Here is a 27,798-nt window from a genome sequence, read left to right as displayed (position 1 = left end):
CGATGGGCGAGACATAAAGAAATGAACAGCATCGCGAAAAACTGTTGTGAAAGCGCTGGTTTTCCTTGTGAGATGGAACCAAACGGCTTGTCATCAACCACCGCACAAAGACCGGATGGGATGACACTGATACCAGTAAGACAAGGAAAACCGATCGTTTGGGATGTAACCAGCTGGTGTACGGTTGCTGACTCTCATGCCACTGGAAGCTCCAAGAAATGTGGCAGCGTGGCCCAGCTGGCTGAAAATGCGAAGCGTGGGAAGTATTCGTTTTTGGAATACGGATACCTTTTTTATCCTCTAGTAATGGAAACCCTTGGAGTTTTTGGTCCGGCTTTAAGTGAATTTTTACATTTTATGGGTCGGAAAATTCGGGATTTGACTGGAGAAGCACGTTCTACTGCTTTTCTTAAGCAGCGATTCAGCCTTGCTGTTGTTAAGGGAAATGCTACGGCTGTTTTGAGCACGTTACCTTTTAACCCGAGGGAGGACCGGGAATTTGGTTGTTTTTTTAATGTTTAAATTCTAACGATTACGTAGGGTGTCAGCGCGTGCATTTTTTGTTATTTGGGCGGATATTGCCAATAAATTGTATTTTTTAAGCATACCCTAGTGTTACTCTGCAACCCTGCAAAAAACGAAATTTTTCTGAGAGGGGGGCCGGTGACGCTGCCCTGGTAAGTCAGAAGAAATAAACCGGGTCATAATACGATCATATCGTAAACGCATGAATAGAGTGAAGACGGATGTAAGATGTACAGCGCGAAATAAGGATTCTTAACCTACAACTGTACTTCGGCACCATTTTCAGTCCGCAAAGTTTTTGTGGTTGTTGCACTTAATGTGGGTGCGTATTAGCACAAGTTTTTGTGTTTGCATTGCCCAATGAACATCTGGACCAAACGGTTTCAAAAAACCAATAAATGTACAGCCGGGGAAGTAGCAATAAATAAGTATACTGTAGTGGGCAATGGTTTAATAAAAGGTCGTACACTCCTTGTTATTTGGTTCGTTTGTAATCTGTATAGGTAATGGTCATCGTTGACCTTTAATTAGGGCTCTTACACACAGCACCGTAGGTGCGCACGCAGGTGAAGAACTCAGTCCAACAATCTTATGTTGTGACAGCGGTACGGTCCAATGCAAGTGTTCGCCTTCACCCCTTAGGATGTGTACGTCGAACGCAGCCGGATGGAGGTATACCTCGCAGTAGGCCGTGCTACATTCGCTTCACGCCTTCTGCACTTTCTGCGACGGATACGGCAGGAGCGGTGGTGCGCTCGATAATCGATAATGCGGCACCCAACGTGTCGGTGCACGGAACGTCGATTCCGAGCGCCTTTCCTTGATCTCAGGGAAATAATGGCATAACGTGTGGTCATTTCCTGTATGCCCTCGACATCCCCTCGGATTAGGGTGATCTATTTTTGCAACACGACCATTCGCAGCATGGAGCATTGAAATACAGCGCGAAGATGCATTGTTCGCTCCACGTGAAGACGGTCTAAATGTGATGCGTAAAACACTACATAGCTGATAAAAAATTAAACCGATAGAAATTCGTGATACTAATAGCAGTTATAAGGAGCATAAAAAATTTGTAATTTATTGGTTTGCTTATTGTTCGGAAGTTTAAAACACCAGCATCATAAATCCCAATAAAAAGCGTTAAAACCGTCAAAACGCGGTACAGTTGAAGTCACAGACAGCACATCCCACCGCTGCATTTCAGTGCTAATACGCCGAAGCAGAAACTCGTAGGGGCGCCGTTCTTCGGTAGCATCCTTTAACCGGCTGCCCAATTCTCGTTAAACTTGATACATGCAAGCAAGCACCTTTATTCCCCAACTTCTGGCAAGGGCACACCATGCATTGTGCCAAGTGTTTAATACCGAGACAAAATACATAAACAATAGTTTTATAAAAAGTATAACAGTGGTGGTAATAAAAAAAAATTTATACTGGAAGTGGTTATTTTAAAGACTGCGCAGATAAAGGTTATGTGAATTAGCTTTATGGAGGTAACAACAAAATCTCCCCGCCATATACCATTGAATTAGCCTATCTGAAAGTTCAGAAAATTGAATAGTGAATAAGACAAACTATGGGCAATGATAGTGCTGGCACTTCTTAGTCGTTTCGCGGGACTGTAAAATATTTTTGGCAGGTATTTGTTCGTGCCTTCTATATACTTTGTAGTGCACTAGTATACTTTGTAGGTTTTTGTTAGTGTCCTCTAGCCCTGAATCGATGCTTCTGGCTCAAGCTGCTGGCCGTTTTATTAGCACATTGGAAGACCATTATACTGTATACGTACCGTGTGCACTAAATGTAGGTGTTGCAAGATGAGAAAAACTCAGGTGTCGCATTTTTTTGTTAATAAGACGATGGATTGACGTGCCTTTTAGTTTTACGTATACATACAGACTGTATACGCTTGCTCAGAATAAATCTGTCGTCTATTCTGACTACCGTAATCTGTCGTCTCTAGAAGGAAATTGCGCCTCCCGCCTTATAGTTCCAACGCATTTCTGGTACAAAGAATTGTTGTCAGGAACAGGGGATGCAAAGAAGGGTGAAATAATTATTTATCACTTACATCGGTGTCTGCCGCTGTGGTTCACCAGAGATGAACCTCATATGTTAATTCCACGAACACGGGAATACAGCCCTGGGCAGCCAAGTTGGGGCACTTTTGTAAAAACAATTGGCAAATATTTGTAGGCGTTGTTCTGTTCTTATATTTCTACTTATGCCATGTAATTTTTTATCGCAAATCCAAAAATACTAAAATCGGGCTCTTCTGATCGCTCAGTAACGAGCCGAGCATTGATTTAGGGGGAGAGGTAGCAGTCCTTTTTGGGATGCTTACATCTGCCGCTCTAGTAAATTCCCCAATCCATATTTTCGTGTGAGCTTTTCTGCTGACTGTTGGGTGACCCCAAAGGTATTTGCCACGGGAGAGAACCAAAATGTTGCGTGATCAGTGGTCGGCTTAGCGTTGCAACAAGGGGCATCTCCCATAGACTTGTATGTTAAAAACGGCCTACCGAAGATTGTGGTTGCCTAGCGCACAGATTGAAATAACCTAAAGCTATTACTTTCAGTGAATAAGTTGTACGTCCTGTTAGTTGATTTTCATGTGCAAAGGAATACCCGCCTCGTAGACGGGGAGGTGGGATTTCCAGAAGAGTGGAAGAAAAAAAAACAGCAAAGCTGTTGCAACAAAAAAGTTATGGTGGCTGTTGAAGGTTGGTTGAGCCGACTGTATTCGGCTTGTTACATGGATTAAAAACCTGAAACTGACGCTTAACGCTCTGGGAGTGAAATTTTAACAAAAAGGGCATTCTCTGGCATTCTGCGGGTGCGCGCCGAGCTTTGAAATAAGGTCACGCCTCATTTTAGCAGTGCTCGCCAACGCACTGCAAAGGTCATTGAGGCTTGACTGAAATCGACTGTTGTCATGCACCTCCCTTAGTAGAATTGGATGGTAAACAAGTATGGTTTATCATCTTAACACTACAGCCTTAGTGGAATTTAAAAAAAGTATTAAGTGCGAGGAAAACCGTCACAACATACGAGTTTAGCGGTATTTTTCTGCTGGTCTGCCTTGGTTTTCAGCTCACTGCGATTTCAGGCACGTTCTAAACATGGATACGTACAGTTCAAAAGATGCCGGACACCTTCGGCAATAAAGTAAAAAATAAATATTTATTTATTTATTAACAGCAGACACGCAGTAATTTTTGGAAGAAACTGCCCCAACTTGGCTGCCCAGGGCTGTACTATAGAGACTTACAACGCTGCGCACTACTTATTTATGCAATAGTAGTGTTTTACCCAGATACTCGTATAGAGCATTTATTTGATGTAATTGGTATCCACTCTAGTATAGGGCCGCTATACTGATAAGACACAGACGAAACCGCGATGTGCCACATTTGCAATAAGACCCGTTATTAATTAGATTACACTATATTTGTGATTACACCAGCTATAATAGTTAGTGAAACTTTATCCCGGGCAATTAATTTGATGAAGATATCTGGTTCCTTCCACCAGAACTCGTGCGGCTTCCTGGTCACACTTTCGGGCAATGGCTGCCGCTGTGCCGTTCATATGCGCTTGCATGTCTGACATCGCACTACAAACCAAATTGACTAGCAGATGAAGGTGTTCCACAGAATCGTCTGAAGAAATACCGGTTACCGACCTGCAAGCGTTTTCCTGAGCAGAAGAAGCGCTGATAGACTGCAGGACATATGGCGACGTGGGTGACAGCACGAGTGAGGGAACAATATCGGCATTTTGTGCGTAACATTGTCCGTACACGACAGGTATGTAGCGTTGAGGAGGGAAGGGCGTGTCGCAAAGCTTGCCCATAAATTTCTCCCATGTTGCCCCGAACCAACCGTTTCCGTTCTCGGGCGTCGTATATCCAGGACAACGCTGGTTCATGGTCAGCAGGCACTGTCCATATTCCTGGCTCAGACTGCAAAGGTTTGCCACAATTACGTTCGATTAGTTACGCTAAAACGCTCGGGAAAGGAATCCGTCAAATCCGTAACATTGAAGTTTGTTTTGAAATTAAGTTTTCATATGTTAAAAGTAATGCCTTTAAAGGCTTTACCTAGCATACACTAATCCATGGTACTATCAACTTTAAAAAGGCATTTTTACGTATATTTCGACTTTGTTCCTGCTCTAGATTGTCATTTTCGCAGTACGGCTCTTCGAACAGGACAAACATTGCCAGCTGTACGATAGTAAATGAGTTATCATTAATAATATTATTATATTCAGCAATCTCTCGTTTATCTGATTGCGCGCGCCGGAGTCAAGAATGGCTGTACTTGAGTGCAAAATAGTTCAAACTGCAAGTAAGTGCCAGTTCGTCAGACTATAGGCATAATGAAAAATTCCAGAGTACGAAAAACGTCGAAGCCTATGTTGTTCTGACAAATGCACCAATGTGACCTTACCGACAAAACAGCTTTCCAGTCTGGGCTGTCTGGTTAACCTTGTCATCCGTCACGGGCCACTGTTCGCGCATGAGCTCGTACCGATATTCATCTTGCTGGAGTGACAGGCCATAGCAGCGTGATTTTAGTTCGTCGCAGGTTTCCGCTAACGGCGATGTAGAACAGCCGGCAACAAGAATAAAGGTCCAAACTAAAAAAGGCATTATGTGCATTCTCTACTCTATTGACCAGAGACGTTTTCCGTCTACTTCAGTCCGTGATCACGTCCTCCCTTATAGTTCTGACTAGCGATTTCAGCATGAAGACAAGCACGATTCTTTTTCTGAAATTACTGCGCCTGATGCATTTTCGGTACCAGTCTTATATGGCTGCTTCTGCAACAGCGATTACCGAGTTGATAAGGGTATCCGCAGTCTCTACCGATGGACGCCGATTGATCGAGCCGGCCAAATTCGTGGAACTGGAAGTAGACTCAGCCTAGGATATGGCGCATTATTCATGAACGGGCTTAAGAAATCAGCCACTAACATTACTTCGCTTGGTCCATTATTTTAATCAGTACCGCTTTAGGGATCAATATATTAATCACTTCTACTGCATAGATGCATTGCTGGTCTTTACTGCATAGATTGCACACTGATAAGCGCGTAGGCTGCATAGACTGAATGGTGATATACATAGACTGCATTTCAGTCAGCCGTGGTTGTTCATGTGGCCGCCCGCCACAGAGGCTCTCGATTCGGTAAAGTGATTAATATATTGATCCCTAAAGCGGTACTGATTGAAATAATGGGCAAGGCGAAGTATGCTAAGTCGCATTTCGCAACAGGGAAACAGGACTTAACTGCATCTACAGTCTGCGCCTTCTACTTAGGCCTCTAAAATTGCAGTAAGATTACAATCAGCCATATTTTGCCGCGAGTTCCCACGGAGCTTGATTGTATCTTTATAGTGTACAGTATGCACCTCATAGTATATGCCTATATATACTTATCTTTACAGTCGCTGAGCGTGATATTGGACCTTCGAAAAATGTACACAGTCTTCGCGGCGAAGCCAAGGTTCCTTATTCGGCGATATGGAGATTGGCATTCGGCTGATCTGTCCCACTTACTGATGGCGTACGATGAAATGCGGCTGATATGTGTTTACCTGACCGAGAGAGTCAAGTTGTACGCTACTCGGTTTGGTGCTTATTCCGTACCATAGAAGTTCCTCTGTGCCAAAAAAAAAATTCCTGCTTAGCGAAAATATGCCACGGTGATGACTGAGGGGAATGGACATTAGATAAAGCCCATTTTAAAACAAAATTTCTATGCAGGAAACTATAATAAATTTATGAAAATGAGGAACGAGTGACTTTCCCTGATATCGCCTGTTGACTCCCTTAAGTGCAACGCTGTTTTCTCGCATGTTTTGTGCACGGAATCGAGTAATTATCCTAATTTCTGGCAACAGGGCGATATAAAAAATCGAAAAAAAGAAAAACATAGAAATACATTTTATTTGGGCAATCTTGGCTGCCTATGAAGCATTTTCGACACGCCAGCAAAACGCAACACTGATGGGAAGCTGTTTTCAAAAACATATATAACATTTACCCGCAGTACGATTATGAAATGGCTGACATACACCTTAGGACAAAAAAGACGCATAATCCCACCCACAGTATTCCGAAAGCATGCGGCGCAGTGCGCTGTACGACTGAGCTAAAATATCCGGTTGTGGTACAAGTGCACTTGCCACGAGCGTTCGGAATTCTGTGGATGGGATTATGCGTCTTTTTAGTCCTAAGCTGAAGTGAACGTAACGTCCTAAGCTGTATGCAGTACTTTACTGAAGAGTTGCTCTTGTTCGCAGATTTTCTGCATAGCCTTTGCTTGCTAGCAACGTCAAAAAGCAATAATATTAGCCTATTTCAGACTGCATACGGTAGAGGCTCCGTATATACGAGTAGAATCGCACGGCGTCAGATAAGCAGTGCGTTGGGAGGATGAAAACTGCTTCAGATCTTTGTGCGGTTACATTTTGGTCACGTACAGCAACGAAAAAATTAATCGAGTCGAGTGCGCGCGAGAGCGTGAGCACCCTGCTAACGGTCGGCGGTCTGACTGCTCAAAAAAGGTCAACGAGCAGCATACGCTAGCCTGCCATTCACTCATGTGTCTGAGCCGTTGCAAACATCAGGCCGTTGCAGGCAGATAGTTTTTACGCGTCACCGCACGACGCTAGGTTACAGCTGCTAACGTCGCGAACGGACGTAAAACAACCCGGAACCGAAGGCTCCATATGGAACCGGAGCCGAATGGAGCACAGACCGTGCAATCTGAAATATATTCTGATAAAAGAATGACATGAGTTAAACGCATGCTGCTGTTTTTCTGGCTCTCGTTATGTATAGACTGTTTCCGCATGTCTCGCATAATGTGTTCGCACGATACGTTAATGCTGGGAAACTTTTTGCACTGGGTGGAAGTCAGACAGTGACGCTACTATCTTCTCAGAGAAATTATTAGGACTTTCAATTACTGTTACTTAAATTATTCAACCTGAATTTGACCGACTGGCGCACCGGAAGTTTCGCTTTGAACCAAACCAAGTAGACCGCGTTTGCGATGAACAGTTCGAAGCTTGTAGATCAAAGCATCACATACATAATCAAGTACCGTACAAGTACAAGCAAGCATCCGCGAAGATAATAAGTTTAAGCTGTTGCATTGCACGGATGGGGCGTAGTACCTAGTATACCTAGTACTGCGTGCAGCGTGCTTATAGGCCTTAATGTCAAGTGTTTCTTGTGAGTTATAACTTATTTGTATTTCTATTAGATGGGTAAGGACATCGACCGAACATAATTAAAGCAAGCTTTTCGATCAGCGAGTTTCACATGGCAGCAACTTATCGCAATCGCAGTAAATAAGTACCTACAGGCAACAAATATATGTATTTAAGATTAAACGCCACACGCTCTCATATTCAGTATTCGGTAAGCGTGTAGCGCACTGCACCGGATGACAGAGTCATAATTATAGGGGGATTTAACTGCTGCGGCACTCCCTGTACTTGATGCCGCGGCACCCGTCTGGAGTGTTACGTTACGGGAATAAATACGGTTAAATCAGGCGCGGTACATAACCGCCATGTTTGGCCACAACATAAAACAGCAGTACAAGGAGTTGGTTCGGGTAGACTAGTTTTTCCCCTTATAGTATACATGTACATGCATCATGTACGTGTATCATGTATCGTGTACATGCATGTATTCGAGATCATCATGTAGGAGTGCAATTATACAACACTCTTATGTGGCCCGCTCTGGCGACCACAGCAGTTGAATTCCCCTGCATAATTAATTTTTTAACTTACCATTATTCGTACTCGTACAAGCTTGTCCGGTAATTTCCTACGTAAAGGTACAGCTAGCGCGAATTTTGCGCTTATAACGATGGCCACTTCACTACGTTTATCAAATTCCTTAAGTGCGCTCCGCAGTCAGATTGTCGCTTACTGCACCGACCATTTTCTAGGTGGCTCACCTTCTGCCAGGCAGTTACTATTATTCTTATTAATTATATGGCGTGTACCAAGCTACCAGCCAGCGACATGCAAGCTACGTGTTTAAAAAGTGTGGCGTGGCGCGCCGTAGTGTGAAGTTTGGCGTAACACGCAAATTTGTGTAAATCGCTGTACCGAATCGTCAGAAATTACCAGACAAGCTTGTACAGATACATTACCATTGAGTATCGACATACGTCTAAGTAATTGTGCGCGACGCTGTGTTTCTGGTACATCACTTCAAAACCATGTACTTGTTACTGTTTCAGCAAAGCGGCTCTATTTTACACATCTTTCGACTCCGATAACATAACACGATCGACTCAAACAAAATTCGTAACTGTTCAGTCATAAAAGGTGCAAGTTTGCGCTGCGCAGAATAAGGCAAGGCTGATGTTCTTCTTTGTTATACTGTAAAATATTGGTTTATGTTCTGGTTTATGCAGCGTAAGACTTGATATTTTGCCGCATATGCGTAAGTAGACAGGACAACCACTGCTGTTTGGTAACCATACATTAGTAAAACCGATGCGGATCATCGGATCAGTAAAAGTACGTACGTACTCAGGAAACCGCTGTTTCCGGCTAAAATGAATAAAACTTGCACAAAAACCAGATAAACCCTAAGGCTATGAATGCTAAAAAGCCGCAGATACATATACCTTCTGCTGCGCCAAAGTCAGTTCTGAGTCGTTAAAGATATTATTCACACTTTTGAAGAAAGTCCTGACACGTGGCTGCATCAGAAAAGCTGAGCCGACCAAATGCATAATTTGTATTTGGCTGCAGCGGATTTCTTAAGAAAATAACCACCGTATCTGCTTGGTCTGACGCTTTACTTATCTCCGGTCGTGTAATTGTGAACGAATTCATATACTGCTTGTCGTCGCATTGCTTGCTTAGCTGAGCGATAATCACCAAACCCCGATCAGCGCAGCGATGTACGGTGATGATCCAGGAAAATGTCCAATTATTCTGCGGATTTTCATGGTATGTCTCGGCTTTTTCCGGGCCGGAAAGGAAAGCCATATACGCGTATGCGCAGGGCGCTTCAGACTCAGAAATCTTTTCGCTAAAAAAAGTATATGAATAAACCGTACAATTAATATGTCGGCTTACCACATATTAAAGTTACTGGGCGCAGAATTATTATTACACAAACAAATTGTCCCACGAAAAATATTTTTGTATTTTTTGTGTATTTCGTTGTTCAGTTTTTGCATTTCTTAAGGGAAGTGGGCCGGTACATGTTACCAAATTCGTGTACATGCACGAAAACTTACACTTTCGCGCACTGCCAAACACATTTTTGTTTCGGTTTATGACTTTCTGTAGCCCGAAGATTTGTATACACTGGTGTGAAAACCGTATGTGCGCGCAACATCCGGTTCGGGAGTTATGGCTCATAGAAAATACCAAAAAGTTTAAATGCGTTTAGGTGTACCAGAAGTCTCATTATGGACCGATCTTCCTCAAATTTTGCACGTAAATACACATACCCACGAAGAACGTTTTTACACCGATCCACTGTTCTATCATGTTTTTCAAATTTTAAAATGAATTTCAAAAAGTTTAAAATTCATTTTAAAATCTGAAAAAAACCATGGAAGTCTGGATCGGTATAAAAACGAGCTTCATGGTTATGTGCATTTGCGTGCAAAATTTGAGGAAGATCGGTCCATAATGAGACTTCTGGTACACCTAAACGCATTTAAACTTTTTGGTATTTTCTATGAGCCATAACTCCCGAACCGGATGTTGCGCGCACATACGGTTTTCACACCAGTGTATACAAATCTTCGGGCTACAGAAAGTCATAAACCGAAACAAAAATGTGTTTGGGAGTGCGCGAAAGTGTAAGTTTTCGTGCATGTACACGAATTTGGTACCATGTACCGGCCCACTTCCCTTAAACAATGCATTACTTAAGCATCGAAGTACTGATTTAATTTATGTGGAGTTTTAAGGGATTTGGCCCGGTACATAGCACCAAATTTGTATATATCCACGGCAACTTCCGCTGTCGCGCCCTCCCAAACACTTTTTTGCATTGCTTTATGATATTTTGTAGCCAAATGTTTCGTATACATAGGTGAAAAAACCGTTTAATTTTGAAAATTTATTTAAAATTTGAAAAAAAATGGTAGAAAACTGGTTCGGTACCAAAACGATCTTCATAGTAATGTGCGTTTTCACGCAAAATTTTAAGAGCATCGGTTCATAACGAGACATTTGGTGCATGCACCTCCGCGCGTTTAAACTTTCGGAATTTTATTTCACTAATAACTCCCGAACCGGATGTTGCGCGCACAACGGATTTCACGCCTACGCAAACAAATCCTCTGGGTACAAAATGTCATAAAGCAATGGAAAAAAGTGTTTAGGAGTGCGCGACAGCGAAAGTTCCCGTGTGTGTACCCAAATTTGGTACTGTGCACCGGGCCAAATCCCTTAAAAAAATACTTGTAGCAACCGTGCAAAGCTAAAAAAACCCACGCATGCAAATGTACTGTATATATACATAAAACATATTATATTATTGTACTCGTATACTTCATGTACTGATTAAGCCGACCAGGAACGGATTCTTTTTTCGTAATTACCGTAAGTGCCAGAAGGAAATACACGGAGCATTTCAGTTCGTCGCGCTTCATATTCCCCCATAAACGCCCCATATTTATTGGCCTCGTTGGACGCAAAAAATAACGTGGTGTGGCCAACGGCGTACCGGGTTTTGAAGAATACCTGCAGCTGCAGATGCTCGTAGGTGTAGCCGTCCCGCCATTCACGCCACTGGATCCGCACATTGGCGTCCAGCATCATACACATAAACTCCACAGGCTGGCCGTCTTCCTGCGATAGATGTTCCAGTTGGACACAGTGCACTTTGCAGCGGTTGATCTCGTGCACGGACAGTAGCAGACGCCAACCGGGACGACCATTCCCGACGCCCGCAACGGCCGGCTCTAGCATACCCATAAACAAGTCACCGTACAGTACAGCGTCCGGCCGATTAATGTCGACGACATCCCGCACCGGCTGAGCCAAAACGGCGGAATCCTCCCGCAGCAGATTTTCCAGTGCTTTTCTCATGTCCACGGCCAGTCCTTCTTGCAGTCGAAAAAGCACCTGTCGGTCGACATATGTGTTTCTCGCCAAACTGCTAGCAACCGCCGCCCCAAATAATTCGGGATCGTCCAAATCACCCTCGGTGGCGCTTTGACCATCGGATTCTTGTTTCAGCGCCAGTAAGGTGTACGTCAGCAAAGCGGCCGTGGTGTCCAGGATGCAAAAGACATTCTGAACTCCGTTGTTCCGCCACCCGTCCACCACCGCTTGCCGGATAACGGTGACAGCATGGAGACCATGCGACAGCACCATTACCACGCAGCGGAGACTCTTCCGGCGCTTGATTTTCAGGGCATTCAGGATGTAGGCGAACAGCTTAGCTAACATCTCAGATATCACTACATCCGACTTCGCCACACCGTAAGTGAACTCTAGCAGCAGACGTTTGATGGAGACGGGCGGTCGGCAGCCGGCGTCGGCTTGGTGGTTAACCGCTTCGTCACCAAAAATCCATGGGGTGAGGCCAACGCCGCCGGCGGCCACTGCGCGAAAAGCGAACAGGACGCGTCGTTGTCCGTGGGCGAAGACCGCCACCGAGACCTCGCGGAATCCAATGGCCACTCCCAAGTGGTGTTTGCTATACCTCTGCAAAGCGTGGTCCTTCTAGCTCTAAATGGGTACACACGTAAACAGCAAACATACGTAGAACTACTAACTGGGGTTGTCGTGTGGAGGTCATTACAAGGGTGCCGCAGTAGACCGATGCTCATGGCTGCGTGTCCAGCTAGCCCAATGCTTCTGTCCGTTGAAGGTACAAATTTGACGACGCGAACTGCCTGGCGGTTAACCAAAATTCTACTTATAACCTATAGCGAGATAAATATCAGCACATTATAAAAGCTGATAGCAGACTAATTGTCGGTTATAGTTGGTAGCTGCACTTAGGAAGAATCAGAAAGCACAAGCATTATCCAGACGCTACACTGTATACGTTCTACATACAAACGTTACTGTGTCATTTTCCGCATTGTATTATTTACATTTCCATCCAGGTGGTCTACTGAAACACATAAAACAGAGTACAGAGTCACAGACATGTCAAAATCGCTCGCGACTGACCCATTTGTAAACCGCCCGGTTTGCTCTTGACTCTTGAGGTAAAACTTCCTATCGCAACAAAATACGCTTTGATCACGTGCGCTAAAATGTCAACAGGGAAGCGTTTTATCTGCTCACACGGCTGTAGTGCAATGAAACGGCAGGAAAAAAATCTTGGTGCGTGACTAGATAGCATATTTGTGTGTCACCGGACAATGTCAAAGGTTTGTTTTCTGTAAATAAGTAAGGACTTAATTACCGTGACTTAAATACCGTGACTTAAATACAACATTAGACAGTTTCTAAATTATTAGTTTAAAAATGGCTGTAGTGTACTCAGTTTTCATACGAAAGTCTCATTCGCGTTCACAACGCTTTTATTTTTCATTTAGTTGAAATCGAAGCTCTCGTGCATAATACATGCTGGAAAAGTATAGAATAAAAACTGGAAATACTATCTACCAAAGTTTAAATGGAAAGTTTGTCGTAGAAAAACGACGCACGAACCGGATTCACCGCTATTTCAACTTATTTCCTTGGCTCTGCCAGAAAATTGGGATGTTATTATATTCCAGTGTGGACTGCGAATTGCTGCTCAAAAATACTTTCTATATAAGCCCAAGCCTGTTTAAAAGGCCTAAAATTGCTTTCATACCTGGCTTTTTAAGTCTTTTAACTGAACCCTATTTTCTCATAGTTTTTGTGGCCGGAAACGAGCGGCATGAAGCAATATAAAGGATCGCAATAAACACGAAATTATTAGATACAGTCGCAAACGTGGCCGTTTCTAAATTATTTTCGGCACGCCAGCGAAATGTACCACCGGCGATTGCGGCCCATATAACCGTTACAAAAGGAATTACATGGTCGAATACTTACGAGTCTGTTTTCGTTCTTCATACTTCCGCTATACTAGCAGCACGTTGCTCAAGTCAGTGTATGTGAAAAAGTGAACAGTCGGCGTAATTCCCAAAGTAACTGTTTAGTATAGATGCACCGGCAGCAACTGGACCGAGCTGGCGAATGTTAAAAGTGAGAAAGGTAAGCATGGTCAAAAGGGAAACAAAATTGTGCAGAAAACATTTTAAAGATAGAAATTCTCTGGGGTTTAACTGAAAACCAGTAAATTGGTACTTGCTTTTCGTTTCCAATAGTTTACAGCAGTTTTGAAAGGCAGAACATACGAGTAAACGAACTCGTAATATTGCAAATGTATTTTGCTACATGTTCAAGGAATTATTGCCTCTCGACTATTTTCACCGGTCGGCGTGATATTACAAATATTTTCTCACCGTGTATTAATGCTGAGAAATATTGTGCGCTGAATCGATGGCAGACAGCAGTCGCTTTGGGTCAGTAAAATTATTGTGGAGGTTATACAGTTCGATGATTGACCGATGGGCGTACCAGAGATCACGCTATAATTTCGAAAAAAGCACTGAAACTCAAAGAACAAGTGATAACATACCCGAACAAGTGATAATTATTAATAACCCGAACGTATGTATCTGTATTCTGTATAATAAGCCTAACGCATAACAATCCTAAAGTTTAATAACCAGCCAGTTTGAGTAAACCATTTATGCTGCTGCGTGAGTCGATGCAGCCGCAACAATTGTGGTTAACAAATGTGGCACATTGATCCTCGATCGGGAAAACATCGTTAAAAGCATTCACCAGAGTGGACAGCATTTTTGTCTCTTATACACCGAGCGTTTACAGCTGTACAGATACATAGCTTGATTTAGACAGTTGAGCCGACGAGAAACAAAGCACGATGACTGGCAGCTTGAATTCTTAATCAGGCATGGACCGATAGCAGCCAGGTGGCATGTTTAGCGGAAATATCTACCAAGTCTTCTACTGAAAACATTCCCACTTTACGTCTGTGACAAGTGACGATCTCACTTCATTAATAATTTAGTGAGCTGAATATCGAACTGCTGGTTGTTTAATTCCAACCCAGAGGATCAGCAGCGGTGTTGTTTAAATAGCGTATTGCGAACTGTGTCTATAATTCCCTCGCAATTCCTTTAACCATAAGAAGCAGACAAAGTATCTGTACAATGCTGTTTTCTGGCATGTTTTGTGTACAGAATCGAGCAATTATCCAAATCATCTGACAGCAAAGCGATATAAAAAAATCGCAATGAAAACGCAAAAAAATGAAATTATTTTTCATTTTCGCAAACTTGGCTGCTTATGAATTATTTTCGACACGCCAGCAAAACTCAACACCGATGCGAGCTTTTTCCAAAACCATGACATTTACCCGCAGTAATCATTCGTTCTATACTTCTACCGGTAGTGATGGGGTTGTCCTGTTGGGATTTTGTGCAGTTTGAGAAGGAACTGCGTGTGATGGTCCGAACTGCGCACCCGGCACCACATGCCGGGTTGATAGGTGCGCTGAATCTCCCGCTTCTTCGATTTGGTCATCAGCGCCGGGTCTTGCGCCATTTAATTAGTCCATTGTGATCTCCATGTCGTCCACCGTGATGATTTTGGAGCGCGTCTTAGATTTGTCGCGCTCGCGCAGCATCTGCCATTGCGTGTACGCCACCTCCAGTGGCTTCGTTTCACCTACAGTAAAAAACATCTGACTTGCGACTGCTCCATGTATTTTTTATAAGAAAATTACAAGAAAAAATCTGATACTGTGTTTAATTTTCTTATTACCAAAACCAAATTTTATTAACAATTTGTATCGAAAATACACAAAGAATAATTCTCTGATAAAAAAACAAAATTTCTCACTGATTTCTGTAACATTTCTTCTTAAAACGGGCAATTTTATCTGTCGCATTTGCCTAGCGTTACAAGCCGCATTTCTACGCTTATCCGCTGACAAAACACAACGACAGTACTCTGTACATGTACAGCACATTTTCCATAATAAATTGTTAGAATTGCATTAGTTCAACAAAAATTGTAATTTTTATTTAAACCAATTCTCACCTTAAAATCCACCAGAAAAAAAACAGTTTCAGAAATCTATAATTTACTACGAGGGTACTTTTTGAACGGGCAACGGCTAATTTTGATCCTACTGATACTCCACTTCGAAAGCCACAGTACTACGATTATCATGCGCTGCAAGTACACTGCTCATACGCAATTAACATTAATTACCACCGCAGAATCGAATTTAATAATTAAAATAAGAAAACACACCAGAAACTGGAACCAACCAAATGCAAAACGCGAAAATCACTCAGATTTGCTCATACAAAATTTCTCGTAATAATATTCTCCCAAAATTCATGGGGTACCGGAAAAATTACAGGAAATAACTTTACTTCTGAAAAAAAAGATTTAATTAGAAAACTGGAAATAACAGAACAGCAGCACCGGGTAATTACCGCCCTAATTTTCCACCGAAAATAACCCTTAAAGTTCGTACAAAAATATCACCTAAATTCAAGGGTTTAAATTTCTTTGCGCCGATCTTCCGGCCCATCCACACGGCGCCGGACTGCAGATAAATGATCTCAGGTTTGCCGTTATTATCCACCAACGACACCCCGATCCCGCCCAGTGCGCCACGTTCAATTCTCCACATTGCTGACTATGACTTCGTTGTCCAGCGAGCACTGCACTGCTGTCCCATGTAAAATACGTGAGCTCGTAGACCAACTGCCTGTGAGCCTAACATCTTCGTGAAGTTATTTAGAAATCCCATATTCGCAAAGCGACAACGAGTTCACTTAGGAGGTTCTGTATCTTAAACTGCAGTGACACTACGTGGTCAGTGAGCAGCTCAAACTGGCATCACAACCAACCAATACTCAGTAGCTGTCTCTCAGTGTTGCAAAGATGCCTAATGCAGAGCACTGAGCTCACCGCAGTATCACCCCCTGTTAGACGGCATATTATGATTTCTGCATTGGACTGATTAACATGACCAAGACATGGCTCCTCACAACTGGCATAAACTAGCACAGCTTTAAACACAGCTTTGACTCAAAGTGGGCAAGGTCGTGAAGCTAATTGAGTTGTTTCCCGCTACAACAAGCGAACACGTAGGCCTTGATGAAATCGCACAGGGAGCCGTTGCACCGGAACACCCACACATATAATATCATTAATAACTTTATTATCTTTGACGGCAACAGGGATGATTAACAAGCGCTAATTGAAGATCACACCAATAACAATTTTTTGTTGCTGCAAAACATAGTAGTAATGCAAAATAGCAAGTAAACAATAATATTACCAAAAACAATAGAAAAAATGGTAGTAACAGAAGCTGTACACTACTCAGCATGCAAAGATATCTACAAACATGAAAGAAACATTATTCAGAAAGATCAGTTATTATCACAGTAAATAACCAGGAAAATAAACAAACATTAATACTGTTAATTATGCGGATTTTAACAGAACAGCCAATTTGTAGCAGAAGACTGAACAAACATTTTAAAAACTAACTCAGCTAGCTCATCATTAGCGATCTGCATCAGGCAGTCTCCTCGGATGCGGCTGCGGGCAGTGCCTGTTGGCATTTTCGTCTATACATCATTCGGAACGCAGTATTCATTGCCGATTTAAACTCCATTAAGTTGATGGTCACTTTGAAGCTTTTTTCCACATGCACTGCAAAACAAAATTTTCATTATTCTAACCAGGGCAGCGTCACCGGCCCCCCTCTCAGAAAAATTTCGTTTTTTGCAGGATTGCAGAGTAACACTAGGGTATGCTTAAAAAAATAGTTTCATCTGCCATGGTTAGTAGAGCGTGGCCAAACAGAATTTAGAAGTTTAAAATTTGCTATGTTATAGCCTATGGCCAATGCATTGCTTCGTAATTTAAGCACATTTACGATTTAATACAAACCACTTCACGTGGTATCGTACGAGGCTTATGTGCGCTAAATGTTCTCGGCTTCCCGTTTCTGAAACGGGCTAGTAGATGACAGTTATTTATTTTTAAGTTTAGAGATGATCTGTAGGTCCTCATTACCTCGGTTTTCGTGCTAGGCTGCTAGGGTTATGTGATAAAAACTGATAGCGCGAATCGAAATGAAAGTATTTACACCTGCTAATCTAGCTCTTACAAAGTATTGTTAATTACCACGTACAGGCCGCTTCAGAAACAAAAACGGTTAACGGAGAATATTGGACACACATAGGCCTCATACGATAGCGCATTCAAGTGGTTCGTATTAATTCGTAAATGTGCTTAAAGTACGAAGCAATGCACTGGCCATAGGCTGTAACATAGCAAGTTTATAACTTCTGAATTCTGTTTGGCCACGCCCTACTGACCATGGCAGATGAAACTATTTTTTTAAGCATACCCTAGTGTTACTCTACAATCCTGCAAAAAACGAAATTTTTCTGAGAGGGGGGCCTGTGACGCTAGCCTGGTAAGATTATTTGCCATTTTTTGCACTGTGTTTACGCAAAAATGACTGAATGGCCCTCTATTCTGAATAAACGCGCACAAGGCAGCCATTTTAGCTAGCAAAAAAACAAATGGAGTCTAATACTTCAAATTCACCGTTAGTTTCAAGAAACTATAAAATGAAAACTAGATTAAGTGCTTAATTTAAATTTAATTCAAATGAATTTAAATGAAAACTTACAACAGATTGCTTCTGTAATGCTCGAACCAAGAAATTTATCCAAGCCGGTATTGTCTGCGCGGAACACTTTTTCATCCCCACTAAATCTCCAAGAAGATGCAAGATAAAATTTTGGGCATATCTTGTCCAACTAAGGTTTTTTGGCGTCGGTCCATGAAGTCGCAGCCTTTGTAGTTTGTCGCTGTACACAAACAGATCGTAGCCTTGTAACAGCCGCGGGTTATGAGGACCTTCGTGGCGCCAGTAGAAATCGTAGAACACGATACCACCTCTCACGGTAATTACTGGATACTTAGGATCACTGGATACTGAAATAGCTTTTGCTGAAATTTGGTGCGCAGAAGGAGGTTCGCAAACGTGGAAATTGTCGATTGCTGCTCGCGTAACGGCTTGAAATTTGCTGTGTCGGCGCCGTTTTGAAAGGTGCTCCGTCCCGGAATCGACAGCGCTGCGATCAGCGTTGTTGCCATTCTCTGAAACAATTAAAAAAATTTTCATAAAAAACATGCAATCTGATGCCAAAAAAACACAAATGAAAATTCTGTTTCAAGGAAAATAATTACGTACAGAGTCGCATTACTGTAGTCGCATTACTTTCCATCAATACTGATTTTATTACCGAAGACGTCATTAACTGAAGCAGTAGTCCTACAGGTAGACTGCTCCGGAAGCATTGAGCGCGCAGCAATACTGGGCCGCTGCAGTAAAACAGGTGGTTAAACTAGTCCACTAGCTGGTGCAGGCACCGAAGTGGCCAGTCTTCCCTAGAAAATATCAGTTACTGTATTTCATGTATTTCATTCAAGTATGTTATTTTACCGCTTACGTTTTGCGCATCCGGACATTGTTCGTTCAAAGTTTTCGTATCATTGGCGCTGGAATAGTTATTTCCATCAGAGTTAGCGATAGCTGCAAGAAAGGCATACTTATCAAAATCGAAATATTTACAACATTATTATTCCAGGATAGTCACAAATTATTCACCATGTGTTGGAGTTAACCAAATTTCGAAATTTTCTGATGATGTCCCAGGAGGTATAGACTAAATTTTAGAAGGGCTGGGATGGTAAAGTTCGCCGGACGGCACAAATGCCTTTCAAAAAACGCAGTTTATATAAGTTCAGCACAAGAAGAAGTTTCAGGAGAATTTGCGTACTATCAATGGATTTTCGGCTGGTTTGCTTGTGAGCGGCATGAGAGGCGTTGTAAAATCGATTGACGGGCAAGCGTCTGGCATAACAAACCTAATTAGAAACGCGAATCAAATATTCAAATCATATTCCGCTGGTTACCTTGTACTGGCTCGAGAATATTCTGGGACTCAAAAACAGCATGAACAGCGTGCGGAAACCGATTGATTGCGTTGAAAACATATCCGGCTGTTCAGAACTGTACCCGGATCTTGAACCACAGCCGGTGGCGTGGTGGTCCGGTGACTTGGATGTTTGTGTCGACTCTGGTGGTGTAGACGGACTGGCGGCTGGAAGAGATTGCGGACCCAGGCAACTTTGAAGCCGCTTTCCCGTTTGTGCTGTTAACTAAATTTTTCGCACTGGTCATATAATGAAATGAGTGATCGCAGCTACCTGACAAAGGGCGCAGAAAATATTGTTGAACAAAAATCGTTTTCCGGTTTCACTTTCAATTTAAAAAATCTGAAGTAAACGTCGATGACTGAGCAACTGTCCTAATTTTTTCATCCAAAAGTTTTTTTATGGTAAACTTGAATATGCCGGTACTTACATACTGGCGAAAATATCCAGTTAGTTGTATATCCTGAACGTGTGCCAACTTTGAACAATTCAAGCGGACACTGCAATAAAAAGTGGTTTACGATGTCGACCAATCTTAGCTTATTTAGAGATAAAAAATAAGTAAATAAAGGTATTTGCTGTTACATACGACTTTCATGGGATAAGCGCAAAACAAATTTATTAAAAGACATTTAAGTTTAGAACGCAGCTTTTACAGCGGTTATATTAAGGAAATACCGCCAGATCTAGCAGCACCTTTATTTCCTGGTGGGGTTTAAAAAATAATAATAGTAAGATCAAGTGTAATTAATGGAAAGCAAATAAATAAAAAAAATTCTGCACAACTTATTAAAAACAAGAAATGAGAGTACCTGATTTTTGGCGCTCGGTTTGCGAGTGGAGGTTTTCTTCAAAAACTGCATTGCTTCGGACTCTGTAGCATCAACATATTCCACGTGGTATCGAAAGTATCCGGCAGCGGTTTTGGTGGTTTTCGGGAACCAAGCAAGAACTGTGTCGCCAACGGCATACTCCGTGCCGCTGTAGGTGTTCTTTAAGAACTCATCCTCCACGATTTTGAGAGTATTCTGCTTAGTCTTTTTCTTTGTGTAATCCATGCATCTCATTTTTCCGTCAACCGCAGACTTAATCACAATGTACTCTGTAAAATGTTACTTCAAACAACTGCCAAAATTTTAAAAATTGTCGAAATACGTACTTTCCGTGGAATCGTTGGAGCGGTAATAAACATCGACTTCATCGTCAAACTTTTCCCATTCCTCCTTGTCCGCAGAATCCTCGTTATAAACTTGCTCGGTACTCCGAGAACGGGAACGAAGATCACGGTTAGCAGACATCGATAATTCTTTATTAAATACTGCTTTTATTAAATTCGATAAATCAGACTAAAACATGGATAATCTTATCATCGTTATTGCCGCTGAAACTGGAAGACCTTCGCCGAAGTGAACTAAAGCGGATACCGCATTCACAAGATTCTGCCGTTTCAATGCTGCCTGCTGATTGGCTAGCCACAGCGCGACCAATCAGCGCGTTCTCCTCCCTGAGATATCCGCTTTTATGTATAAATTAAAACGAAACATTCAGGATATGAATTGCAAAATAAGCAACACATGGAAACAAAACTGGTAAAACAATTATGTGTTTAGGTAGGTACATTAAAAGCCAAAACAATTTTAAGTGAAACACTTTTAATAACAAGCGGTAATCTAAAATGTTTAATTTTTGAGCATAACCGTTAACGATGGCACCGTGTACCTATATAAGCACTTTGGGGAATTCGCTAAGAAAAATACTGGATGATCCAGCTGGTCTAATAGTAACACCACTGTATTCGCTCCATGTGTGGGAAGCAGATGTTGCATCTAATGAAAAGCATAAGTGATGTTGGCGCTTCCGAAAAGTACGGTTGATTGATGAACAAAATCGTTAATCATCCGCTCGGCGACGTCTCCACGTTCAGCGATAACAATTTCCGGTGGAGTCTGCACATCATACCGATCACAAACAAGGTGGTGGAGTGCATAAGAAAGCGTCAAAAGGAGCTGCCTTAACTCTGGAAACATGAGCTCTTCAAACGAATCATTTCCTTTTTGCAATGCAAAAGGGATTACAACCAAAAAAAAGAGGAAATATTCAGACGCTTTGAAATCCTTCCAGTCTTTTGGGTCAGCGCGAGGGACGCGTGGACAAATTCTGGGATAAAAAATTTAATTCATTATCTTTCCAATTTTATCGGCTTCCCCCTTGTTCAATATAAATTTTCGACCGCCGGAAAACCGTGGAAATAGTGCCGCTATCGGAAGCGACGACAATGGAACTTCAAGGAGAAGTTTGAAGATATGTTTCCCCAAATTTAGCGTAATATGCATCAGGTCGTGCGGCATGCAACGGATAATGTCGAATTGCTGCTGTGGCAAATGAAGCAATTCGCTGAAGTTATTTGTTTCCCTTTTACCAACTGCGGCATTCGAGCTTTAAGTGTTTCCTCCAGTAAGCGCATTCAACGCCCAGTCCCGCGCATCTTGGAGAGTCTGCGCATGAGTTCGGTTTTCGTGTAAAAGCCCGTGTGTATATGGATAAGTTGCGGAACCAAACCCCCCACTTGCTGACCGAAGGCACGTGGTGCAGCCGTACTCTAAAGAATTCCACTGGCGATTGCCGCGGGCGTCGCATCGCCCTGGAGAGTCACAGCAGCAGCAAAGCAGATTTAGCGACACGTTTTCTAACTCCGCAGAGGCTTTTTTGTAGTCATCAACAAATGGCTTTAGAATTGTTTGAGCGCTGGGCTTGCTCTGGCAGCAAATCACTACGGCGTAGCGAGCCATATCCCACCGTACAGCAATAGAGAATTCGACAATAGTCCACATCAATACCCACACTTTGTTTCTTGCTCTTTTTAAATCGGCTCCGTCAAACCTTTTCAAAACTTTTTATAACCAGTTATTGCATTTATATCATATAACATTTCATAGCAATACATCGAATAGTATTATATTATATTACATTACATTAAAGTAAATCTAATTAAGATGGATTAATAGAATTTGCCTGATTCAAACAACCTCAATTAAAATCAACTAAATTGTATTTTCACTATTTTTATTTTAGAAAGCCAACAGGAAGCTAATAAGAATATTCTTAGAAGCCTTAGTTTATTTAACTAGCGTATTTTATTGAAGCTTACCAGAATAATAAAGTTGCTTTCTCGCGGCGATTTGTTTGTAATTCCCTATATCTTCTACCGTGGCGTATGTCCAAATAACCTGAAGGAATTTCGCTCTGCAACAAACGGCTGGCAAACGGGTCGCTGAACAACTGCCGCAGCAGTTTAGTTAGCTCAAAGGTGTGAAACGTTTCCGTTAGAGTATTTGGGCAATCCAAACATCTCTATAACAGAAACTGTAGCGTCAATAACTGACTTCATGATTTTCAAATGAAGTCTAATTTTAAATCCTACCATTCCTTAGTTCAAAATTTGACATCACTTTTACATGATGCTTGCCTTTACCCAAATATTCCGAGTGGTTCTTGCACACATAATGAGAAACTGGTGGCACGCTACATGTTTCAAGACTTGGGGCCAGAGAATGGCCGATTGGGAGATACTTATTTAAATAGCATAAAATATCATTCTGCATCAAATTGCTGGCGTTATGTCGCCTAAAGATTTCGAGCAAATCCGTAAGACCGTCAACGTTTGAATGCAGCGACCCTGGAAATAGCGGAATAAAATCGTCACAGTCATGAGTTCCTTCAGCTAATGCTTGCGCGTCTGCAAGAGTTTCTCCATCGCAAATATCAGCATTAGGAATTGAACCATGTTCGAGATCCGAGGGGCTAGTATTGCTGTCGTATTTAGCTGCTTCAATTTGATCAATTCGATGGGTATCTTCTACGAAATCAGCTGCCGTTTCATCCACGGCATTCGGTTTCCTTCCTGTAGAGCATTTTCGAAACTTAAAAATTCGCATTTCGAAGGTGTTAGTACGAAAAACCTCACCAAAGACGGTAACCTTGGGCAACTGCCGGTAGCAATGACTGCGATTTCCCTCTCCTGGTGAAATTTTCTTAAAAAAAGTTCTAGGCTTTGACATGTCAGAACGGTGCGTTTATTTTCCTACTGCTACACCAAAAATAAAAATTTATATATGCAATAAATTCCCATACACCATCTAAGAACCACACATCACTGAAAACCACGAAAAAATTTCACAGAGAACACCAAAACAACAAAATGCACAATAAAACTCAAAAAACAAATCCAAATATCAACAGTGAAGTTTTTAAAGTAACACAATATCGAAAATATTGCAGTAGTATAGCGAATGGCTTAAGTCGCTTAAAATTCACGCCCACGTTGAAGCGCAACTTGGGAGCGGTGCTGGGGGTGGGGAATCTCTGCCGGAAGTGCGAAAACTAGTAAAATCTCTGTTCCGGGTCTGCAGGCTGGTGTTTGATGGCCTTGCTGACTGTTTAGGGGGCAACGGGGGAGGAAGCTGTTGGTATCTTGCGTTACTGATCCTCTGCTCAAGGGGTTCAGAGACCTGGTAAGGTGTGATAACAGTCCTAGCATCCGACGGTTGACTGGCATATCGGCAAGGCACTGCAACTACAAGTGGAGTAACGCTTCCCGTTGGAGTTCTCTCCGGCCAAAAAAGGTTGTTTTGGGAGCGGCGTTTCTCCGACCAACGCAGACAGACAGGCTAAAAATAACTTAAATGTACTTCTCAAAAATCGCTAAATGTATTCTCAGTTTGCATACCAACATATAAAGTCCAATAAGCAGAACTACGGCTGCCCCAAGAAGTACCAGAATAAGTATGTCTTTGTCAACGTTTGGAAAAGCCTCCTTAGCTTCTACAATAAAAGATTAACGGTAATAATTCGTTAAAAAATTATTCGTGAAATTTCCAACCTGGGACGCTGGCGTTTTCCGCCTCTCCGTCATCTTTTTTTGATCCATTCAGGGCGTTGCGGAGAACTTGATCTAGTTCCTCTGATCCTACAAAGGAGATTTTTTATGAGTTATTAATTCAATATTTTGGCGATTTTTTTGAAAATCCATACAACAACATTTATCCAGTGTTCAAGGTTATGATTGTGTAATCACCTTCATCATCTGCGGAGCTGTAATAACAAGCATCACCCAGTGATGATGCGTGAACATTGCGAGTAACGGGAAGCGCATTATTTTGCAGAAGGAAAACAAACGCGGCGAGGAATTTTAACCTGCGAAAAATAAGAATTTCAATTACCTTCATTTTGTCAAGAATATTCCAATTTTGAGAAAATTACGTAAGCCATTAACTTGCAAATCAGAAATGCAGTTTGATGCACACGAAACTACTATCTGGTTCAGGTGTGCTGCGCAAGAGTAAACTCGTTAAACAAAGACTACATCAGGCGGAAAAACATCATACCAACACTAAGACGGCAGAGAATAATTTGCGTTTCCACCTGCCGGCGTATACTACTCATACCTTATTAGTGTTGACGCACTACTAGACCTGTTTCAAATTTGAGCCGGTGGTCAACAACTGGTCACTGCACTGACTTTTGCGATGTTAAGTTGTCGCTGTTTTTATTTTTTTAAACATGGAGGCCGTCCCGAGAGAAGACTTTCATGTATTTCAGATTGTTGAAAACTTTGCTAGGTGTTTCTGCGGTGTTTATCATGTCCGGTGGCAGGGATGTGGTTGTCTGTACGGCGACACGCGCATTGCGTGTCTTCGAACCCTGACGGATAATTCGACCGCACGGTGCTGTGCCGAAAGATTCCCACTCAGAGAAAGTCCTTTTCGTCTTGCGGGAAATTGCATCCAACATCGCGTCGGGAACGCTGCTGATTTGCCCCCTGATGTACCGATGATCGTAATCCCTGAGGAAAGAGTTCTAATTGCATGGGAGGATTTTAACTTGCTGCGCTTAGTTGAAAACCCTGCCGAGGGTTGTTATTGTGCCAATTATCATGTCTACTGGCAGTGTCAGTGTCTGTACATGGAGCGGAAGGTTTCGTTGTGGACGCCTCACGCCCTATCTGGATCCCGCGAGTTCAAGTTTTGTTACAGAGTGTTTAACGCAGTGGTTTCCCATATAGAAATAGCGGGGGCGCCACCTGGATGCCCAGGGCATTGACTTTAGCCTATGGTCAGAGAAAATTTATGTTAAGAGGTTCTAGTGATAATTTCACTGTAAGAAGAGAAAGGCGACGGTATTCGAAACTACAGTTTTATAATTAGTTCAGTAGTATACTGAAGCTTTTGTTGTGCACACATATGTCTTGCGATCAGTGTGGTGGCCATTTCTGATCTTTTTATTGTTGTCTGATTGTGTTCATTATATTTGGTCATGAATATATACCGCAAACAGATGTACTGGACTTTGTTAATGCGCGGCTTTGTTTATACCGGTCAATAAAAATGTGTTGCATTTGGTCTGCTATCAAATGATTTGAAAACAGGAACAACTGTGCAAATCATTCGTATGGACTCACACGCTAACACGGAACGTTCCCCTGTATTGCTGCCGTCACCCGCTTACGGTGGGACGTTACGACAATACATCTGGTTAAATCTGGCGCGGTACACAGCAACATGTTCGATCAGCCATAACGTCAGACTCCAGGGTGACAGCAGCAGTACAGGGGAACGGTGAATAACGTTTGATTTTGCCCCTTATAATCATAATCGTCTTAATACTCATAATCCGACTCATAATCACAATCGGTTAATTATACCAATAATGGATGTCATAACCATAATCATACTTTGCTCCTACAGCTCACCATATTTTTGCTCATAATTATAACTCATATCCGTACCACTTTCTGTCAATGAATCTCAATGAATCCCGGTAAATCGAAGTGCACACAGCGGTGAATCCAGCATAGAGTGTGTGTATCCAAGTGATTCCTGGTTGCAGAATAATTGCTAGATTTCTATCATATTTTCCGTCAGTGAATCCTAATGAATCCCGGTTTATCGAGGTGCAAACAACGGTGAATCCAGCCTCCCAGTATGTGTATCCAAGTGAATCCTGGTTGCAGAATAATTGCTGGTTTTTAATCATATTTTTTGTCAGTGAATCCCAGTGAGTCCCGGTGAATCAAGGTGCGAACAACGGTGAATCCAGCATCACAGCGTGTGTATCTAGGTGAATCCTGGTTGCAGAATAATCGAAAGATTTTTATCATATTTTTTGTCAGTAAATCCCAGTGAATCCCGGTGAATCGAGGTGCACACAGCGGTGAATCTAGCATCACAGCGTGTGTATCCAAGTGAATCAGGTTAATCGGGTCTTGAATCAAAATTTCAAAAAAATCCTCAAAAATTTGTGTAAAATTCCGGGCAGCTCGAAAGCCAAACATAACATAAATTTGAGATTTTAAATGACCCCAGCGTAAGCTAATTCACGCTGTCACATCGGGCGGTGATACCTGTGTCACGCACCGGAAGTCCCTGATATTCATTTTTCTGAAACTTTTACCTTTCAGGTCTTCCGGAAATCTTAATTTAGTCAAACACGTATCTGCAGCAGTGTGCAGATGTTGATGTAGCGCTTTAAAAATCCCTGTTCGGCCATGACGTGTAGTTCCATACGGAAAACGTTCCATATTATTTTATTATTTTATTATTTTATTATTTTATTATCTTATTATTTTATTATTTTATTATTTTATTATTTTATTATTTTATTATTTTATTATTTTATTATTTTATTATTTTATTATTTTATTATTTTATTATTTATTTTTTATTTTATTATTTTGTTATTTTGTTATTTTTTTGTTATTTTATTATTTTTATTATTTTATTATTTTATTATTTTTATTATTTTATTATTTTATTATTTTATTATTTTTATTATTTTATTATTTTATTGTTTTATTATTTTATTATTTTTATTTTTATTTTATTATTTTATTATTTTATTATTTTATTATTTTATTATTTTATTATTTTTATTATTTTGTTATTTTATTATTTTATTATTTTATTATTTATTATTTTATTATTTTATTATTTTTATTATTTTATTATTTTATTATTTTATTATTTTATTATTTTATTATTTTATTATTTTGTTATTTTTTTATTATTTTATTATTTTATTATTTTATTATTTTATTATTTTATTATTTTATTATTTTATTATTTTATTATTTTATTATTTTATTATTTTATTTTTTATTATTTATTATTTTATCTTCTATTTGATTTATTTGAATAGC

The 27,798-nt window shown here is 41.3% G+C and overlaps 3 protein-coding genes and 1 long non-coding RNA gene across 6 annotated transcripts; 1 reads left to right on the top strand and 3 right to left on the bottom strand.

Moving 5' to 3' along the window:
• Positions 1-3,837: 3,837 nt before the first annotated feature.
• LOC129602157 (uncharacterized) lies at positions 3,838-6,260 on the bottom strand. 3 transcript variants are annotated; one of them, XR_008692362.1, is made up of 5 exons: positions 5,660-6,260; positions 5,373-5,546; positions 4,983-5,172; positions 4,214-4,492; positions 3,838-4,144 (listed from the first exon to the last, which is right to left on the bottom strand). XR_008692362.1 is itself a non-coding variant. In XM_055501124.1 (4 exons), exons 2-4 carry the CDS (start codon positions 5,051-5,053, stop codon positions 4,015-4,017), a joined length of 480 nt encoding a protein of 159 aa, XP_055357099.1. In that variant the 5' UTR covers positions 5,054-5,172; positions 5,373-6,252; the 3' UTR covers positions 3,839-4,014. The 3 variants fall into 3 exon arrangements, 2 of the variants coding, with proteins under 2 accessions (XP_055357099.1, XP_055357098.1); XM_055501124.1 differs by having other exon boundaries at positions 3,839-4,144; positions 5,373-6,252; XM_055501123.1 differs by lacking the exons at positions 5,373-5,546; positions 5,660-6,260 and having other exon boundaries at positions 3,839-4,144; positions 4,983-5,334.
• A 394-nt stretch (positions 6,261-6,654) lies between these two features.
• Positions 6,655-12,895, bottom strand: LOC129602156 (uncharacterized). Its single transcript, XM_055501122.1, has 6 exons — positions 12,843-12,895; positions 12,726-12,773; positions 12,647-12,663; positions 12,323-12,472; positions 11,141-12,251; positions 6,655-9,609 (listed from the first exon to the last, which is right to left on the bottom strand). The coding sequence occupies exons 2-6, from the start codon at positions 12,727-12,729 to the stop codon at positions 9,452-9,454; spliced, it is 1,440 nt and encodes a 479-aa protein (XP_055357097.1). The 5' UTR covers positions 12,730-12,773; positions 12,843-12,895; the 3' UTR covers positions 6,655-9,451.
• Positions 9,240-13,504, top strand: LOC129602159 (uncharacterized). Its single transcript, XR_008692363.1, has 3 exons — positions 9,240-9,527; positions 11,177-12,928; positions 13,195-13,504. It is a non-coding gene; the product is annotated as an uncharacterized LOC129602159 (long non-coding RNA).
• A 10,397-nt stretch (positions 13,505-23,901) lies between these two features.
• Positions 23,902-27,086, bottom strand: LOC129602160 (uncharacterized). Its single transcript, XM_055501125.1, has 5 exons — positions 26,389-27,086; positions 24,679-24,797; positions 24,484-24,570; positions 24,331-24,425; positions 23,902-24,271 (listed from the first exon to the last, which is right to left on the bottom strand). The coding sequence occupies exons 1-5, from the start codon at positions 26,634-26,636 to the stop codon at positions 23,915-23,917; spliced, it is 906 nt and encodes a 301-aa protein (XP_055357100.1). The 5' UTR covers positions 26,637-27,086; the 3' UTR covers positions 23,902-23,914.
• Between the last annotated feature and the right edge of the window lie 712 nt (positions 27,087-27,798).

The sequence above is a fragment of the Paramacrobiotus metropolitanus genome, unplaced genomic scaffold, assembly GCF_019649055.1.
Source record: "Paramacrobiotus metropolitanus isolate TYO unplaced genomic scaffold, Prichtersi_v1.0 Parri_scaffold0000346, whole genome shotgun sequence".
Lineage (NCBI taxonomy): Eukaryota > Metazoa > Tardigrada > Eutardigrada > Parachela > Macrobiotidae > Paramacrobiotus > Paramacrobiotus metropolitanus.
The sequence above is the reverse complement of the archived record's forward strand: the minus strand, read 5'-3'. Positions and strand labels throughout refer to the sequence as shown.

Bases quoted from the DNA above. Each gene is read 5' to 3' on its own strand.
- LOC129602157 (XM_055501123.1), bottom strand. From the start codon at position 5,194: ATGCACATAATGCCTTTTTTAGTTTGGACCTTTATTCTTGTTGCCGGC. The intron at 4,493-4,982 runs GTAAGGTCACAT...AAACCTTTGCAG, and splicing joins ACTGGAAAGCTGTTTTGTCG to TCTGAGCCAGGAATATGGAC. The intron at 4,145-4,213 runs GTCGGTAACCGG...TTTGGTTTGTAG, and splicing joins GCTCAGGAAAACGCTTGCAG to TGCGATGTCAGACATGCAAG.
- LOC129602156 (XM_055501122.1), bottom strand. The intron at 12,252-12,322 runs GTTAGTAGTTCT...CACGCTTTGCAG, and splicing joins ACCTCCACACGACAACCCCA to AGGTATAGCAAACACCACTT. The intron at 9,610-11,140 runs GTAATTACGAAA...TACTTTTTTTAG, and splicing joins ATTTCCTTCTGGCACTTACG to CGAAAAGATTTCTGAGTCTG.
- LOC129602160 (XM_055501125.1), bottom strand. From the start codon at position 26,636: ATGATTAAAAACCAGCAATTATTCTGCAACCAGGATTCACTTGGATAC. The intron at 24,571-24,678 runs GTGATTACACAA...TCTCCTTTGTAG, and splicing joins CAGCTCCGCAGATGATGAAG to GATCAGAGGAACTAGATCAA. The intron at 24,426-24,483 runs GTTGGAAATTTC...CTTTTATTGTAG, and splicing joins GGAAAACGCCAGCGTCCCAG to AAGCTAAGGAGGCTTTTCCA.